Source organism: Myxine glutinosa, chromosome 14, assembly GCF_964187855.1.
Source record: "Myxine glutinosa chromosome 14, kmMyxGlut1.1, whole genome shotgun sequence".
Classification (NCBI taxonomy): Eukaryota; Metazoa; Chordata; class Myxini; order Myxiniformes; family Myxinidae; genus Myxine; species Myxine glutinosa.
Genome location: NC_136274.1, coordinates 21197678 through 21215327, shown reverse-complemented (window position 1 = coordinate 21215327; position 17650 = coordinate 21197678). Strand labels below are relative to the sequence as shown.

General features: G+C 44.0%; 1 protein-coding gene across 1 annotated transcript in view; it reads left to right on the top strand.

The window, feature by feature from the left end:
* Window positions 1–17650, top strand: part of ATRX (ATRX chromatin remodeler) — a 447777-nt gene that overhangs the window by 234420 nt on the left and 195707 nt on the right. Inside the window, exon 6 of the mRNA XM_078768164.1 lies at window positions 13413–13480. Within this exon, the coding sequence (XP_078624290.1) occupies window positions 13413–13480 (68 nt within the window). The remainder of the gene's footprint in view (window positions 1–13412; window positions 13481–17650) is intronic.

Below are 17650 nucleotides of genomic sequence, written 5' to 3'. Positions count from 1 at the left end.
AATAGCAATGTTTTGGCTTCATTAAATAACACTATTCCGATGAAACTTGACCACAACCTTTATCGCACATGATGTGCCAAAGTTTGTTCACGGCATTGGAAAAATTGTTCTCCAAGGGGGCCTATGGGTTCCCCCAAAAATAGGTCTTCAGTTCACGTTCATTGATTCTCCATGCTGCCCTGTCTCATAGCAACCACTGAAATTGTTTTAAAATACCGTTTTACTGTTTAAAATGCCTTTAGTCGGTGTAGTATCCTGCTTTATTCTCCCAGTTGAGCACCCAGGGTAATGCCCCTATATTTTTTGAAATAAAAAAATGGTAACCCTATCATGGAATGGGTTGCGGTGTCCGGCCCTTTGTCCATATTTACATTATCATTTGATTAAAACATCTACTCACAAACTACCCGATCGATATGGACCAAATTTGGTACAATGCGTCAATACAGCAAGGTCTCCTCATCTGGATACGCCCCCAATAGTGTGGGTAAATGGGGATTTTGCCCAAAATATTGGCATTTCATTAAAAAATCTTATTCTCAGAAACTGCCAGACAGATCTAGCCGAAACTCGCCACAATTCATCGTAACCATGCCCTAACCTTAAGTTGTACTCTGCATGGCCGTATCTCCCCTGGAACTGGAAAGGGGCCCATGAGGTCCCTCCTTGAATCCTTCATTTTCACTAAAATGTATTCTGCTCTCAAACTACCCCGCCGGATTACGCCAAATCTCACAGGATGCATCAGGAGAGGTAGGTCTTTTTGGGTTATGCCCCTCATCTGGATCGCCTTCTCAAAGGACATCCTAAATTTGTATTATAAGTCTTTCAAAGTCTTATCCTCTGAAACTTACCACGACATTCAAGTGAAACTTGCTTGGAGGTATTAGAACCAGGCCCGGATCTGAAGTTGTGCTCCACATAAGCACCGGCTCCCGTGAAATGGAAAGTGCATCGTGGGGTCCGCCCCCTGATTCGGCATTTGCACTGAAAAGTTATCTTCATAAGAATTGAACCAACTTTGTCACGAGACGAGCCAGAATTGAACCAACTTTGACAGGATTGATCAGGGCAGCAGGGTATTCTTAGATTGTACTTCTCATCTGGATCCGCTGTCCCCCCGCTGCACCAAAATAAGTTACGTGCTCAAAACTGGGCTTTGGTTGATGGGGTCCTGATAGGGCTGTCAACCGAGCCGAGACCGGGACGAAATCCCGGCGGTTTCGGCTTTCGAGACGGTCTCGGGACGGTCCCGAGATAAATTGATTGACGCAATTTCTCGGTAAAAGAATCCCGGTTAAAATTCCAACTTCTTGCAGATATTTTCCATAATAGAGGCATTTATTGAGCCTTGCTTTCATTACTCTGCTTCTGCACAAGCATCATTTTTCGCAAGTGCAGCTGAACTGACACAAACGATGATAGATAAAGTAAACTCACTGTTCCATTCCAGGATTTTCCCCTCGTCAACAAACAATGCACTGCAAACGAATCCGAATTCCGAATCCGGATCTTCACCAACATCTAATCATTCCGTCCTTGTCACACACGCTGCATCTCCACAAAATTTCGTCCGAATCCGTCCACAACATTTTGAGATATTGTGTTCACAAACAAACGGACAAACAGACAGTAGTGAAAACATAACCTCCATCTACCTTTGGTGGCGGAGGTAACAAAATCAGGATGAAGGTCCCAATGAAAATCCGCCGCGTCGCGGCTTTATTTAAACTGTTGAATCCTTCCGCTGTATCACTCCGCCTCGCCCCGCCCCGCTGCGGTCACGTGTCCGTCCCGTCCTTGGAGACGAGTTACGGAATGTGGTTGCTATGGTCTTTTGCACATTAATATCGAGGGACTCGCTCGAGCCCCGTGATTGGAGGGACGATGTTTATTTAGATTAAAAACACGTTTATAACGGATTATTCTACACACAATGTATTAATACAAGTACAATACATTATGTAGTTTTATGAAATGAGTTTTTGATGAACGTTTATGTTTAATTGCAACGCTAAATCTATAAATTGTAAGAATCCCTCGGGGTTTGGTGTGACGGTTTGAATGTGAAAGTATTTTGGTTATCTTATCTCCACTTTAGGCCTGATAAGTTGATTACGTTTACTTTAGTCACAGAGTCAAAATAAGGAGGGGGGGGGGGGGGTGATCACTACACCGCCTGCTTTATAATTTACGAGCAGAAGTACCCGGCATTGCCGGGCGGGGGAGGGGAGGGGAACGGGGGGGGGGGGGGGGGAGCGAGCCCCTTGGCGATCACAACTCACAAAATGATAATGAAACTCCAACCGGGACTCGAATATGCCTGGGCAGAAACATTTTCTCCCTCTCTCTGACATTCCGAGCAAGAAATTACACGACAATACAAACTGTAATGAGATAACCCGGTCCCGTCGGTGGCCGATCATCTGCATGTAGGTGGTGTATTTTATTTCATCCCGGTAAATGGAAGCTAAGTCGGAATTTAAGTACTCAACATCAGAAATGAATTTTTTTCATTGTTGTTTATATATTGTAATGAAATTCCATTATTTTTGAAGCCTTATTATTATTATTATTATTTTTTTTTTTTTTTTTTTTTTTTTACTTTGCCGGGAACCGAGCCGATCCGAGATCCCGTTATGAAAATTGAAAATTTATCGAGACGGTTCCGAGACGGGATTTTGAATCTAGCTAACAGCACTAGGGCCTGATTGGATTTTGCCAAAGTCTATTCTGTTCAAACAGTCCCTACCCAATTCCGTTTTATCGGTCCCGTATCCGGTCATCCCGCTGGGGATATTCATCACAGCCGTTTTAGATGCTGAATTGTGAATAAATATGAAACACACAAAGAGGAAGATCAAAATAAAAACAATTTCTTGCCCCCCCCCCCCCCCCCCCCTCCTCTCTCCCTCTCTTCTTTCTTTTGATCAACTGTCTGGGGTACGTATTAGGCATGGGCCATGCCAGGTAACAAACTCTAAGGTCTCTGCCTTTGCGTAAATGCGAAAAAACGGTGCTTTCTGTTTCCTCGGCATACCTATTGGCTAATCTATGGAGCTAGAGTAAAAATGATACCTGGGAGATCCTGCCCTCCATGCGGGGATAGCCAGTGTCGCAAGTTGGCGTTTGCAGTTTCGCCACGTGCCCATGTACCCATTTATAAAAAACAAATTGTCACAAACCTTCCGGGGTTTATTGAAATCCTTTAATCCGTTCTCAAGTTATATCATGTCAAACAGACAGACAGACAGACACAGCTCCTTTTTCAATATAGACGAGCAGCAGAGTACCCGGCGTTCCCTGCATCAATTTTGGGTTTTTACGCTGCGCTCATTAAACGAAAAGTTAATCATTCGGGTGCGTATGTGCGTGTCTGCATCTTTAAAATTCATTTTCTCGGCAACCGTAGGTCCGATTGCCACAAAATTTTACCATAAGACCAACAACAAACAACAACAGGCATTTTAAGGCCATTTTCCCTGCTAGAGTGGGGGTTAGCCTTGTGGTCCCAATGACAATCTTCTCCATTTTGCCCTATTTTATGCATCTCCCCTTGTTAACCCCCTTGCCCACATTTCTTCTTCGACCATCTTTAGCCAAGTCTTTCTCGGTTTTCCCCGTCCTCTACTTCCTTCTACATTCATTTCCATCACTCTTCTCAACCAGTCACTTTCATCCTTCCTCAACACATGACCAAACCATCTCAAACTGTTTCTCTTCACAGCATCCATCACAGGCTCTATTCCCATCATCTTTCACAATTCATCATTTGTCTTCCTCTCTCTCAACGATACTCCACACATCCACCGAACCATTCACATTTCCACCCTTTCCAGCCTTCGTTGCTGCTCTACGTTCATTACCCATGTCTCGCTCCCATAAATCATAATACTTCTCACACATGCAGCATACACCTTTCCCTTCAGCTTCAACGACACTCCCCTCCTCGTCAGCACGCCACTCAGTCCTGAAACTTCTTCCATGCACATCTCACTCTTCCAACCGTTGCCGAGTCTGATCCACCTTCTCCATTCAGCATGTTTCCGAGGTAACAAAATGTTTTCACACCTTCCAGCTTCACGCCGTCTCCAAGATCCAACTCAACATTTCCTCCATCTGCAGCTCCCTCTGTGCACATCTTACACTTGAATGTAGCTGCCACACTGGTTAATGACCCTCTCAAACCACTCCATTTTTGATGCACACTCAGCGCACATTGTACATTGAATGGAATTCACTCCGACACCCTTTCTGCACACAGCACACGGCCACTTCCCAGTTCTTTCCACCTCACCACTTGCTTTACCACTTGCCATCCCCTTCGTTTTTCCGATATTCACCTTCAGACCTTTTGTCTCCATACATTCCTTCCACTTGTTCATCTTCTCCTTCAGTCCATCCATACTTTCTGCAATCAACACAAGATCATCTGCATAAAACAACTCCCACGGTAAACCCTCCTTTACGTTCCGAGCCAGCACCTCCATCACAGCTACAAATAGTAGTGGACTTAGTACCGACCCCTGATGCACTCCCACCTTCACCTCAAACTCACCACTGTTCCCATCCTTCGTCCTTACAGCTGTGCGCGCTCTTTTGTACATTGCCATCACTACTCTGATCAACCATTCTTCCACTCCTAACTTCCTCAATGCCCATGTCAATACTTCACGTGGAACCCGATCGAATGCTTTCTCCAGATCAACAAACCGAAGAAACGACTTCTTCCTCTTGTCCATGTACTTCTCCTGCAACTGCCTCACAATAAAAAGCGCGTCTGTCGTTCCTCTTCCTGGCATAAATCCAAACTGCATTTCGTCAATCTTCACTTTCTTCCTTATCCTCCTCTCCAACACCCTTTCCAATACCTTCATTCCATGCTCCAATAACTTTATCGCTCGATACGAGCCACAGTCCAGAGGGTCACCTTTCCCCTTGTATAGAGGGACGATGGTACTCAGTTCCCAAACCACTGGAATGCGGCCTGCTTTCACCACCAGATGGCAGATCTCTGTCATTCTCTTCACACCCCAATTTCCCGCTGCCTTCAACATATCTCCCACAACTCCCGTCGGCCCTCCCGCTTTTCTACTCTTCATTGCTTTTATCGCTTCCTCAACTTCCTTCTCGGTTATCTTCTCTGCCGGTCCTAAAACTGGGTTACTCTCTATGTTGCCATCCCATTCATTCTCTGCATTCAACAGTATTTCCATATATCTCTTCCATCTTCCTTTAATTCCATCTGGGCCCACAACGATTTGTCCCACTTCATCCTTCAAGCAACTCACCCCCATCACTTCACACCTCTCTCTCTTTCGCTATCTGCTTTGCAATCCTGAATACTGCTCTCTGACCCTCTTCCAAATCCAAGTGTTCTCCGAACATTTTCCGACATGCCTCCTGCGCCTTTGCTACCTCTTTCTTTGCAGCCTTCTTGGCGGCCTTATAACTTTCATGCTCTGCCTTTTCTGCCCCCATATCCTTCGCCTTCTGCCACTCCTTGAACTTCTTCCTCTGCTCGTCAATCTTCTTTCCAACTTCATCATCCCACCATCATGTTTCCGAGTGCCTCGGTGGTCCTTTTGTCATCCACATACCTCACCAACGGCTCCCAACAGACTATCTTTCATTGACATCCAACCACTTTCAAGCTCAACCGCATCATCCTCGACCATACTCAGCCTCTCTTTTAATGCCTCCCTCACTGTCACCTCTTTCAACCTCCACACCTTCATTCTCGGTGGTACTTCACCCGCCGAGCTCTCCTCGCACCTTTCACCCTTATGTCGCAGACAACCAAGTGGTGCTGTGAAACAGCCTCCTCCCCCGGGATCACCTTTGTGTCCCGGAGGTGCCCCCTATCTCGCCTACGCACCAGCAGGTAGTCAACGGTTGTCGTCGACCCACCTGAGGTGTATGTAATAAGCTTATTATCCTCTTTCTGGAACTGAGTATTACAAATCAACAAATCAGCTCCATCAGCAAACTCCAAAATCCTTTCACCTTCTCCATTTCTCACACCATATCTGTAACCCCCATGAACTAACGGCGAGGTCACGGAGAGGGGGCGGGTCTCCCTACCTCTTCAGGTCTTTAAAACAGCTGTTCACCACCATCTCTTATCCTCCCCCATCCAAAACCTTGATCTTTTCTACCCCCACTAATTTCGGTCCCTTTGTGTTTTATACCTCTCCCCCCCCCCCCTCCCCTTCCCATGCCTCCTGCCCCCAAGCCCTCTCCCTCCCACACTTCTCCCTGCTCTCAAATGTTGTGGTTGTGTGCTTCCCCTTCTCTCCCCATCTTGTCTTCCGCTCCCTCTTTTTGTATATTTTGTTTGTCTGGTTGATTTGTTTGTGAAATAGATGTTAGCTCTTTCACGAGCCTCGATTCAGTATACAAAAAAAAAAAAAAAAAAACTCCCTCAAAACCGTCCATACTCCTTCCCACATGTCCATTTAGGTCTCCTCCTACCACAACAACTTCCTCATTTTTCACGTTTTCCATCAGCTTCTCTATTGCACACCAGAACTTGTCCTTCTCTTCATCGCTCCGACCAACTTGCGGAGCATATCCCGAGATGACGTTCACCAAGAGCTTTCCAATCATCATTTTCACCTTCATTAACCTTTCACTCACTCGAGTCACACTCACCACACTGTCTACAAACTCCTCAGAAAACAGGACACCAACACCATGCATGCCTTCTGGGCACCCTTGCCACACAATCTTGTATTTCTGTCCCTGCGTAGTGCGTACCCTTCACCATTCTCAAACCACTTCCCTTCCATCTCATCTCCTGCACACAATATATGTCCACTCTTCTTTTGACCAATACTTCCACCACTTCTCCTGATCTCCCTGTCATTGTCCCTGCCTTTCATGTCCCAAACCTCAGAAACCGATCTCCACGTCGGGCATCAGACGTTTCGTCGTCATAAATGGAGTGATTTCCACCCTTGCTTTGATCGGGTTTCCCACCTTGTGTTTTGATGAGAGGGAGTGGGGTCCCCCACGGGGTACTTCGGGCTGTACCCTGCCCATATGTCGTTGTAATTGTCATTGTTCTCTTTTTGAGGCAATGTTTTTATGGCCGGATGCCCTACCTGACGCCAACCCTTTTTAGTCGCGTCTTACGACACGCAGGGATACGGTGTACCTATTCTAAACCGGGGTACACACTGGTAGAATTTTACCATAAGACCGCCTGTAAGAAATTTTTACTCATAATTATGATGTCATAGGTCATGTGGTATGGACGCCATCTTGGAAAAACGTTACAACTCTATCTCCGAAACCGCTCCATAGAAAAAATTGAAACATGGTGACATGTTAATGATGTAATCGGTACCTTAATTATGACGTCATAATTCAACAAGGACAACGCTTGATTCGATCAGTATGAATTTTTTTTTCTCACCAATTCTTGGTCCGATTGACATGAAATTTTCACCATCGGAACGTCGCCTCCTGTAGAATATTTTAATGATTATGACGTCATAGGTCACGTGGTACAGGCGCCATCTTGGAAAACCTTCGCACCTCTAAGAAACCACTCCATGGAAAAAAAATTAACATGGCTCATTGTCAAGTACTCCCCATGGGGAATAAGATATGTTGATGATGATGTCATTGGTTACTCTCTTTATGACACACACACACACACACACACACACACACACACACACACACACACACACACGTAATAATTTAATATTACCTTTCAAGTAGCCACAAAATCCCCAATTTTTTTTTTTAAAGGTAACAATTAAAAAAAAAAAACCAAGACACGAGCCTGCTTTTTCAAAATTTTCAATTTTATTTGTCATGAACACCTCCCTGGGACTCACTGATGAACCCATGAAAGTTCCGCAATCTCTGAGAAAAATGTCGACACACACAGACAAACTTCTCTCTTATAGTATAGATTATTATCTGCAACACGTCACCACTTTGGGGTCTTTCCCTTATACCCAACCTTTTAATCTAACTGCTACGCTCCTTTGCACATGGAGGTGCATCTGTGCATCCTTGAACACCCTTTCACCTCCGTCAATCTGTTGACCTTCTGTCTATTATTCGGCTCTCCCATGAGCCTCGACGTATTTACCGAAGGAAAGTCACCGGTGGCTCACAACCATTCTTTTCTATGTATGCGAGAACCCTGTCTTTCCCCGTTTTAAGATTATGTTTTGCATTGGCATCAAGCATTAAAAATTGCTTTGCGACATTCCTAAACCGTGTGCACAAGTGCAGTATTTCTTGACAAATACTGGTCTCTTTCTCGGGGAATGATATTGGTATCATCTAGTTTCTAGTTTTAATCGGATTCCATGGCGATTTGAATGTTTACCTCATCGTATGAACAAATTTTTATGGCCGCGTGCACATATGGTGTGGTGTTTTGTTGTCCATCGTAACCGCTATGTATGAGCATGTCTCCCAAAAGAGGGAGTCTAACCCAAGCACGGAGGGATTTATGTGACCATACATTTGCTTCCCACAAAGCCCCTTTTTGAGCCACCTGCATAATATCCTGTACCATAGCAAATTTGGGCATCACCCCCTTCATCCCCACCCCCTCCCCCAACTCTACCCTTTCCCTGTATATGTAGTGTGTATATGTCTTGCAGCAAAGAAAATGAAATGTATTTATTACTTCGTCCACGGAAGATGGACGGAGGTTGTGTATTCACTCACCCCTGCTTTCTGCTTGTGAGCACAATATCTCAAAAGTTTATGGACAGATTCGGACAAAACTTACAGGACAGGTTTGGTGTGTGACAATGATGAATTGATTTGGTTTTGCTGTAGATCCAGATCCGGATACCGCAACTGTCTCAGTGATCATTCACCATTGAGAGATGGAGCCAAAAACGAGAAAAGCAAGATATTTCAAATAGTTGTGGATGGATTCGGACGAAACCTGGTGGACAGGTTGGGTGCATGGCAGGGGCGAATGGATTCGATTTTGACGGAGATCCGTATCCGGATACCAATTTTTTAAAAGTCATTCTTCACCATGGAGAAATCTGACCAAAACGATATGGCATGATATTTCAAAACGTTGTGGATGAGTGGTGTTGGTGACAACAACAAGCTGATTAGATTTTGTTAAGCCTATTAAACCTGGTTGAGCCTTGAGATGCAGATCCAGTCTATCAGTGGGTTCAGAAACAAAACAAACTTCAGCCTAGCAGAAGTATTCTCTCTACCGAATGCCGTTCTAGTTTTGTATGCTCTGCAAAGTGGCATTTTTCTATCTATCCCTTTTCATCTTACTTTGTAGGACATTGTATGCAACCTCATGACACGGAGTATGACAATATATGGGATTCGAACTTGGGATCCCAGTAGCACGAAGTATCTTGCGAAGTCTTTAGATCCGAGCTCACAAAGCAGTCCAACGTTAAGACTTCCAATGTGATTCTCCTAAATTGTCTAAATCCATCTCTGGCTCCATCCGTAAAACGTATCTGCCATTGCCTCACATTTTAAACTTTGATTTCATTTCCCTTATCCGTCACTGGACAAAGCGGAACATTTAACCCGACATGAGGTTTTATTTGCCGTCAACCTGGCATCAGGGCAACAACGTTCACAGTGATTTATCGGTTTTTCATTGCATTGACTTCGTCTTCTCTCTTTTATCTTCCATCTTTCCGTGTGCTACATCCTGCCGCTGTCCTACTCTGTACTTCTCTCTCATTATCTCCTGCTGTGCCTCCGTATTTTGCTCGATACTTGTCTGTATCTGCCCACTGCTCTTTTGGCTAAAAGTGAAAACCTGTTGGCTAATTTTTTTTAGTTCTTAGGTTTTCGTTTGACAAGGCTTCAATATTGAACAGCAGGAACAGCCTCTCCGTCAGAGGCGATGGTCATTGCTACCATCTCAATTTATCTAATTATTCCTTCATCTCTTTATCGGCCTGTCTGTTTCTCTCTCACTCGCATTCATGATCTTTTACCAGCTTTCCACTTCCCCACCTCACACTCAAAACCTAGCAGGCAGAATACAAGCGAAATTGACAAAATTAATTCCCCTAACACGGTGTAATTCGTGCCGATGTGATTAGCTCTGGCTACTGTGACTTCGAAGGGCGATTAATTTTTAGCCAAAGGCCCAGTCTCTCTGATAAATGGTGCTGTGGAAATGCAGCCAAGCAAGGTCAGTGCTGAGGCATTCGTGGTAATTTAGATAGCCTGAGTCTGTTTTCTCTTTCACGGGCCTGGGTACGATGGGAGTTCATGCTCATGTATGCTGCCTTTGTGTTCATAGACCAGAAATCGAGTAACTGTCCTCCTTTTCCTGTTGTCGCCCCATGCGCTCCCAACAAGTCCAGTTCTCTGCTACTTTACCAACAACTCTCCTTGCCACATTCCTCCCCTCTTCCTATCCATAGTCTTTATGTACTGTACAACAATACTGTAATGTTTCAGTTTTTTCCTCTTGGTAATGAACGACTGATATGTTGCTAATTTACTGTGTTTTTTCATGTGGAAGTTGAACGGAGAGCTCTTTGTGAGTTTGTGTTAATTTGGCATGTTTATTTAACGGATGTTTGACAAGCGAAGAATTGCCGCTCCATGAACACTTTGCCACACATTACGGAACAAACCTGGTTGTGCAGCAATCGAATATCTTTAAGGGCCGATGTGTGCCCAAATCGTAGCCTTGGCCCAAAGTAAGCTTACTCGACTGTGTGCTACAAGCTCCTGATTGGTTGGAAGTGATCTCCTCCATCATTCCTCACATAGTGCGTCCCCCACTTAATTCATATTTTGATGTGGGACTCTTCATTGGCTTTTGGACAGTTCTCGCAGACTGCCAAATGTGTACTTGGACTCATTCCACAAAACCTTTTTTGTCTGAGCCTCCTCCACTCCACCCTTGACCCACAATACAAGTTATGCCATTGTGCTGTGCGATGGCATGCATTAACCACAATGAGAAAAGGCTTCCGTTGAATTTGCCCATCCTTGTTGTTCCATCAAAACAGCTGCATCATTCTCTGCTGATCACAAATGTATTGCATGCTGGTCTGATAAATGAAACGTGTCTGTCTCGCAATCCTGTTAAATTTCAGTCTCATGCTTAAAGTATCGTCAAATGAACCCACCTATCTACTTCTGTGATTAGCCACTCACTGCAAAATGTTCAGTCTGTGTAACTTATTGGCCTCCCCATCAGCCATGATCTCGCATGGGCCAACTATGTCGCAAAGCTGGTCTCCTAAACCAGTCACAAGACTGGACAAACATCCTCCGTCGTTCCAAGTCATTCCTTGAAAAATCAGAATTACTCCCTGCCTCCAAAGACTGTGGCTGTAGCTAAACACAGAACTGCACTCCACTGTTGGCTGGTGCCCCAGTAACATATCTGTCCACTGGATTATGTAGCATCTACAGCTCTCAGTTATATGTAATGAGTCTATTAACATTTCCCACGATGAGGCTTAAGCACAAGACATGTTACTCTTGCATCACAGGAAGTGGATCTCTCTTGTGTTACCGCCACTCCTCTGGTCCAGCTCCATCTGCTCTCTTAGTTCCTCGACCCTCCCCAGCTCCTCAGGCACGTGTTCTTCCAGTAATCCTACCATGGTTAAACTCCCAAAATTCAGGCTTCCTGCACACTTCCACTGCTTTGTTTTTCTTTTATCCCGTTTGTGGAACTGCCTTCCCAAGACCATTTAATTGCACGTTTTCTCTCTGTGGCTTCCAACAAGTGCTGCATCACCCCATCCATATTCGTGATGTTCTTTTCCCCCCATTAAAGCATACCCAAGCCTCTTACCCGAGGGTTTCTGTGTTTTCTTCACTCTTGTCTTTTCTCTTTCCTGTTAGTCCATTCATTTTTTTGGCTAAAACTATTGCCCCCATTCTAAGTATATTGCCTTTCAACGTCCTGTCACCTTATTCTTCCAAGAGCGTAGAAGTTTGTGTACCTTGCAAAAAACAATTAATTGCAAGGTTCGATGAAATGTGCTCGTGCTTGAATGATATCCCATAAACTCGCCAAACTCGTCACATGGTGGTTTTCTCTGACAAAACCGTCACGTCTATTCCTTCCACTTCTGGGATGCTATTTACAGTTAAGGTGATTTTTGACAATCTGCCAGAGCATCAGTCGGGGTTCGCCTCATGACATTTGTTCTCCACGGTTGGTGTTTTAGATTGTTAGAACGACTGCGGCTTTGCCGTGATGGAGGTGTACACCTGCTAACAGCAGATTAGCATTCATTCGTGTGACTCCCTTTCCTCTTTTTCACTGGCACAGAATTCGCTGAAACTGATCGTTTTCTCCGTTCCATGAAGATGTATACTGCGTCTGATGATACTCGTGGTTATGTGAATCGGATGAATCTCTGGAAACAGTATTCTGCAACGTTTTACCCCGCACATGCAAACCGATAAGCGTGGTTGAGCAAATGGTTCACTTGGTCTGTGTCTGTCTGCCTACAAACATCAGTTTATGAGAGGAACAACTTTATTTCAATTTTAGGCTATATTCTGAACACAATTCAGAACATGAATCGGAAAACTACCCTGCAGTTTAGCAGTACTTTGTGTCAATCGCACATGTGCAGTGATGAGTGAGATAGTATTAATTTTTTTTCTCAGTCAAACAAAATTTAAAATCATTCCAAACAGGAAACTTACTGTTTATAAGGATGTCATGAGGGACAAACAGCAGGCACGAAGAACTAGTGTAACATGTTAAATAAGGTGGTGTAAAAGATGCTGCATCAACGGCGGTATAATTCCGAAAAATATTCTACAATATTCCAAATCTTTTATTTCAATTGACTTATATACTTGAACACTGTTGAACACAAATCACCTTGCTTTCACACTTTCAAAACCCTTCAGTTTAGCAGTACTTGGATAAAATGTTGTGGCATTTTACATCAATCAATTCAATTTTATGGCCAATGAAATTTGCCACTCGCAGACCCCGCCCATGTCCTTGCTTCTCGAGACTGCGTGGGTTCTAATTTGAACTCTAATTTGTAGGATGGTTTACCTGCCATTTTAGTCTTTCGGTTAATTATTTTGCTGCCTTCAACGGATTCTGGTGGCATTGTGGATAATTGGATTTGGCATTCTTTGTAGAGGCGGAATGTAGAATTCGAACTAATGTATTAATTGAGAGCACCGCTTCCTGTCGGTTTTGGATAACCCATCTTAGCTGTTCCTTATTCCTTTTTCTGTGTTCAAACTGACAATCACCCTTAAACAGGAAACATATATTCCGTCTAACATTTGGCAAATGGCACAGTTGTGCATATTTGAGGTTCAATTAAGAGTTTGCAACAAATTCAATTATCACCTCATTTTTTGCCTTGCCTGTCCTTCCACAGCATTTTAATTTATTGCTCCCTCTGTTCCTTCCATCCCATTACCCACAGACCTGCTACCTCTACTACATGAGTGATGACATTGACCAGGATGCTGAGGGCACAGATGAACAATGCAGGTGAGGTTGGTTCAAAAATAATTACATATAGATAACAAAGACCCACCCACATCTCTCACATGTGAATGGAGGGGATAACCAATCAGCTCTCACCTAATAAATGACCTCAAGTGGCTAGGATTATATAAACAGATTGACTCCTCCCATGCTTTCCTGGCGGAAGAAAGCTGCCTCAACAGGCGGGATTCCTGGAAGAGTTTGAAACAACAGAAATCTTCCCCATCAATCACCTTGATCTTTTCTACCCCCGTCGATACACCCCAAATTAAAATGCACCTCTTTCAATCTCCGACTTCTTTCCTTGAAATTCCTAGTCGTGTCCATTTGTTTTATACTGTGTACCCCCCACCACCACACCTTCCTTCTTGCAAGTACCAGAACTCTTCCACCTGATGTCCGGTGTTTCTAGTTGTTCATTTTCAAGTAGTTTTATTCCCACTTGGTCTTCTTATCACAAAGAATCTCTATCAGAATCTATGAATAGCCACTTAGGACCATGGAAGCTTGCTTTGAGGCATTCAACAAAAGGTAGCTGGCTTGCTGCTGTCTTGTCTGTGCCAAAGTTAGATACTTCGCAGAGTAGAATTCGCCATAAAAACTGCCACTTTGGTGAGGAAACCTGCAAGTGATGTCGCATCGTGAAGTATGTCTTATGGAAGTGGCATTAAGCCGGTAATAGTAACAGATTTAATTTTTTCCATAGTATCTGTTGTGGTTCTTTGGGAGTGTGGTAAATGTAGTCGACATCGACACATTGCACGCCAGTGTGTGATTACGCAAGACACCATAATGTGTGCAACACGATGGTCCAGGCTTGTCATTTTCCTCTATTTATTTCTTTCTTTCTTTCCTTACTTACTTTGAAGTCCCCAGTGACATCATCATCCACATCCTCGGTCTTCTTAGGAAGGCGTTTATTGTTGGTCAATGTGTAGATACATTGGTCAGGTACATGACCAAGAACCCAATGACCACTGACAAAACTACAGAGTTCCTTGACTGAGTTGGGAGAACCTGCTGGAAGGAGAACAGTCTCTGCAGCACTTCACAAATCTCAGCCTTATGGGAGAGTGGCCAGACGGAAGCCACTCCTGAGAAAACGGCAAATGACAGCATGCCTGGAGTTTGCAAAAACTGCTTAAAGGAACATGAAAGACTCGGAGCATGAGGCAAAAGATTCTGTGGTCTGATGAGACGAAAATTGAGCTTTTTGCCTGAATGCAAAGCTCTACGTCTGGCAAAAACCGAGCACAGCTCATCACCCATCTAACACCATCTCTCCCATGAAGCTTGGTGGTGGCAGCATCATACTATGGGGATGCTTTTCAGCGGCAGTGACTGGGAGACTTGTAAAGATAGAGGGAACAATGAATGGAGCCAAATACATGCAAATCCTTGAGGAGAACCTGCTTCAGAGTGTAAAATATCTTAGACTGTGGCGAAGATTTATGTTCCAACAGGACAATGAACCCAAGCATACAGCCAAAGCAACACAGGAATGGCTTCAGAATGAGAACATGAATTCCTTGAGCCCATCCTTGAATCCCATTGAGAATCTGTGGAAAGACTTGAAGATTGCTGTTCACCGATGCTCCCAATCTAACTTGACAGAGCTTGAGCAAATCTACAAGGAAGAATGGGACAATCTCTCCAAATCCGGATGTGCAAATCTGTCAGACATACCCAAAATTTAAAGCTGTAATCGTTGTGAAAGGCGCTTCGACAAAGTATTTGATTCAATGGGTTGAATACTCATTGACTCGAGACATTTCAGCTTTTCATTTTTAATTATTTTGTAAAAAAGAAAATCGAAACAAATTCCATCTTGACATTATGTGCTGACATGTGCTGATCAGTGACAAAAAAATCTTAATTTAAGCCATGTTAAATTCAGGCTGTAACACAACAAAATGTGAAAAAGGTCGGGGGGTGTTAAATACTTTCGGAAGGCACTGTATGTCGGAGAACAGTGGTACAACTTTAATCATACAAAAGAACATGGAATGACTCAATGAAAAAACTGTAACTTCATTTGAAGGAAGAATGGGAAGGACTATAAGAACCTAAAAACACATTCTTCCCTCCCGTTCCTCCTTTCCCTCCCCCCACTCACTCCCAACGCCCCACCCATTCCCAGCTGCAATCGCCAGTTTGTGGAATTGGGCTGATGGATTAAAACTCATTCGGGAGAGGGGGGTGGCAAGTAATGATGCGCCAGATTGTGGCCAACTAGCATGCCCCACTCCACATTGTTTAGCTCATTTGCTTTGTATCGATTTTTTCGGCAAGGGGGAGTCCATACAATAATGCCATTTCGTTCGTCGCTCAGCCACTTGCAATCATGGTAAATATTCGCTAATAAAGAAGCAGGCTTAATCTGTAGCCTAAAGGATCATTCTCCAAAGTCATCACTTGATATACAACTGCCCCGTCGATGATATGATGGTCCATCGAAAGCTCCGGATCTTCAAGTGTGACTGCCAAGTTCACCGTGTCGGAGCTTGCAGAAAGACATTGACTTGTATGAGCAATGCTCACTTGTCCGAGTTTGACTCCCTCCTTTCGCATTTGGCTTGATGAAAGTGCCAGGTGCGGTGATCGACTGGCGCCTTTAAACATAGCATTTATTTTGGGTCATGTATGATCTTGAATTGCAGTTTTTAGTACGATGTATAAACTATGTGTTTCATTATCTCTGAAAAAACAAACAAAAACCTTGTGCACTCTTCAGTCGGACAGGACAGTCGGTGTATTTTGTTGCAGGCAAATTTGAACTGCACATCATGACAGCGTGATTACGAACGTGTGTTTGGCTCTGAGTATCTGTGCATGATTTGAAGGTCTTGTACTGCAGCTCGTCTTCTGCAACATTGCTCTAGTTTGGGTTTGCACTCACTTGTCCCTCCTCCGCCTACTGCCACCCAGGCACAGCTCACTGTTCCGAGGGAGGTGAATTCTTCCTGGTAATGTATTTCACGTTATAGCTGCCAATCTTGCAGCAAGCTTGGCGGAACATTGCCCATTGAACGGGAATTGAGTGGTTGGAAAATCGGTTTGGTGGTGAACCCTATCTTCTTTCTTCTGTTTTTTTTTAGTCCTGGTGGTGTTTAAATCCTCACCAACAGCGTTGAATAGAGTTACGACGCTCTCTCAAAATGAGTCCTTTCACTCAAAAGATGCTCATTTCCCGATCGGTTAAGAAAAAAAACAAACTCTCGCTCCACAGTCTACTTTCACATAACTCGGGCCAGAGGCCGAGGGAATTCGGCACAGATGAGGTACAATTCGATGTGACATCTTGCCTCAAGACATAACAGTTTCTCTTCTTGCCATTCCGAGCACGCTGAGAGCTCAGCTTATCTGCCGCACGGCCGGAGAGCTCTGATTGATGACTTGCTTTTCAAAGAGAGGCCTTGCTATGCCAAGACTCCTTGGATTGATTCCCTTGCAGAAGAGGTGTGCCTTCTAGGCTTTTTCTCTTTCTAATGGTTTGTAAAACAGGCCCCCCGATCATTGGTGTAGCTATTTATTCCTGAATTTCATTTTGCTCCTCTTCCTCGACGAACATTAAAATGTGTATACCTTTTTTCTGTATCATAGTGGTATCTATCACATTTCATCATTGTGGAGATTGCTTTTCCTTTTCAAGACCATCTTCTTGGATGAGACCAGCTTCCTGCTCCCTTTTTTTTATATCCATTCGTAAAGCTGACTGTCTCTTGGCTCCATTGCCTTTGTAATTATTGCACATCACGTTTCATTCCTATTTACCTCCAAGCAATCGGGCTGAGTTTTGAGTCAGAATAAGTAAATCGTTTAGAAAGTTAAGAGATGAACTCACACCATTGGGATATTTTATTTGGGGAGCATGCCATGTCGGGCCAGTTGCTTTTGTAATTGCTCACTTAATCATTTGCCCCGTGGGCAATCAGGCGAGAGAGGGTCGGCCAGCTAATGATGGAGAGAAAGACGGTGGCGAACTATTCTTAAAGGTCATGTGTAACAGCAAGCTGGGTTGTGACCGGTGTCCCTGATCCATTCTTGCAATGTCCCTGACCTGATCCCTGATCCATTCCTGATCCATCCAATGAGGGCTTAAATTTCCAATTGATATGAGTATGTGTTTTTAAGCACGTATGTATGTACATTATTGGTGATCTGAAAGCATAA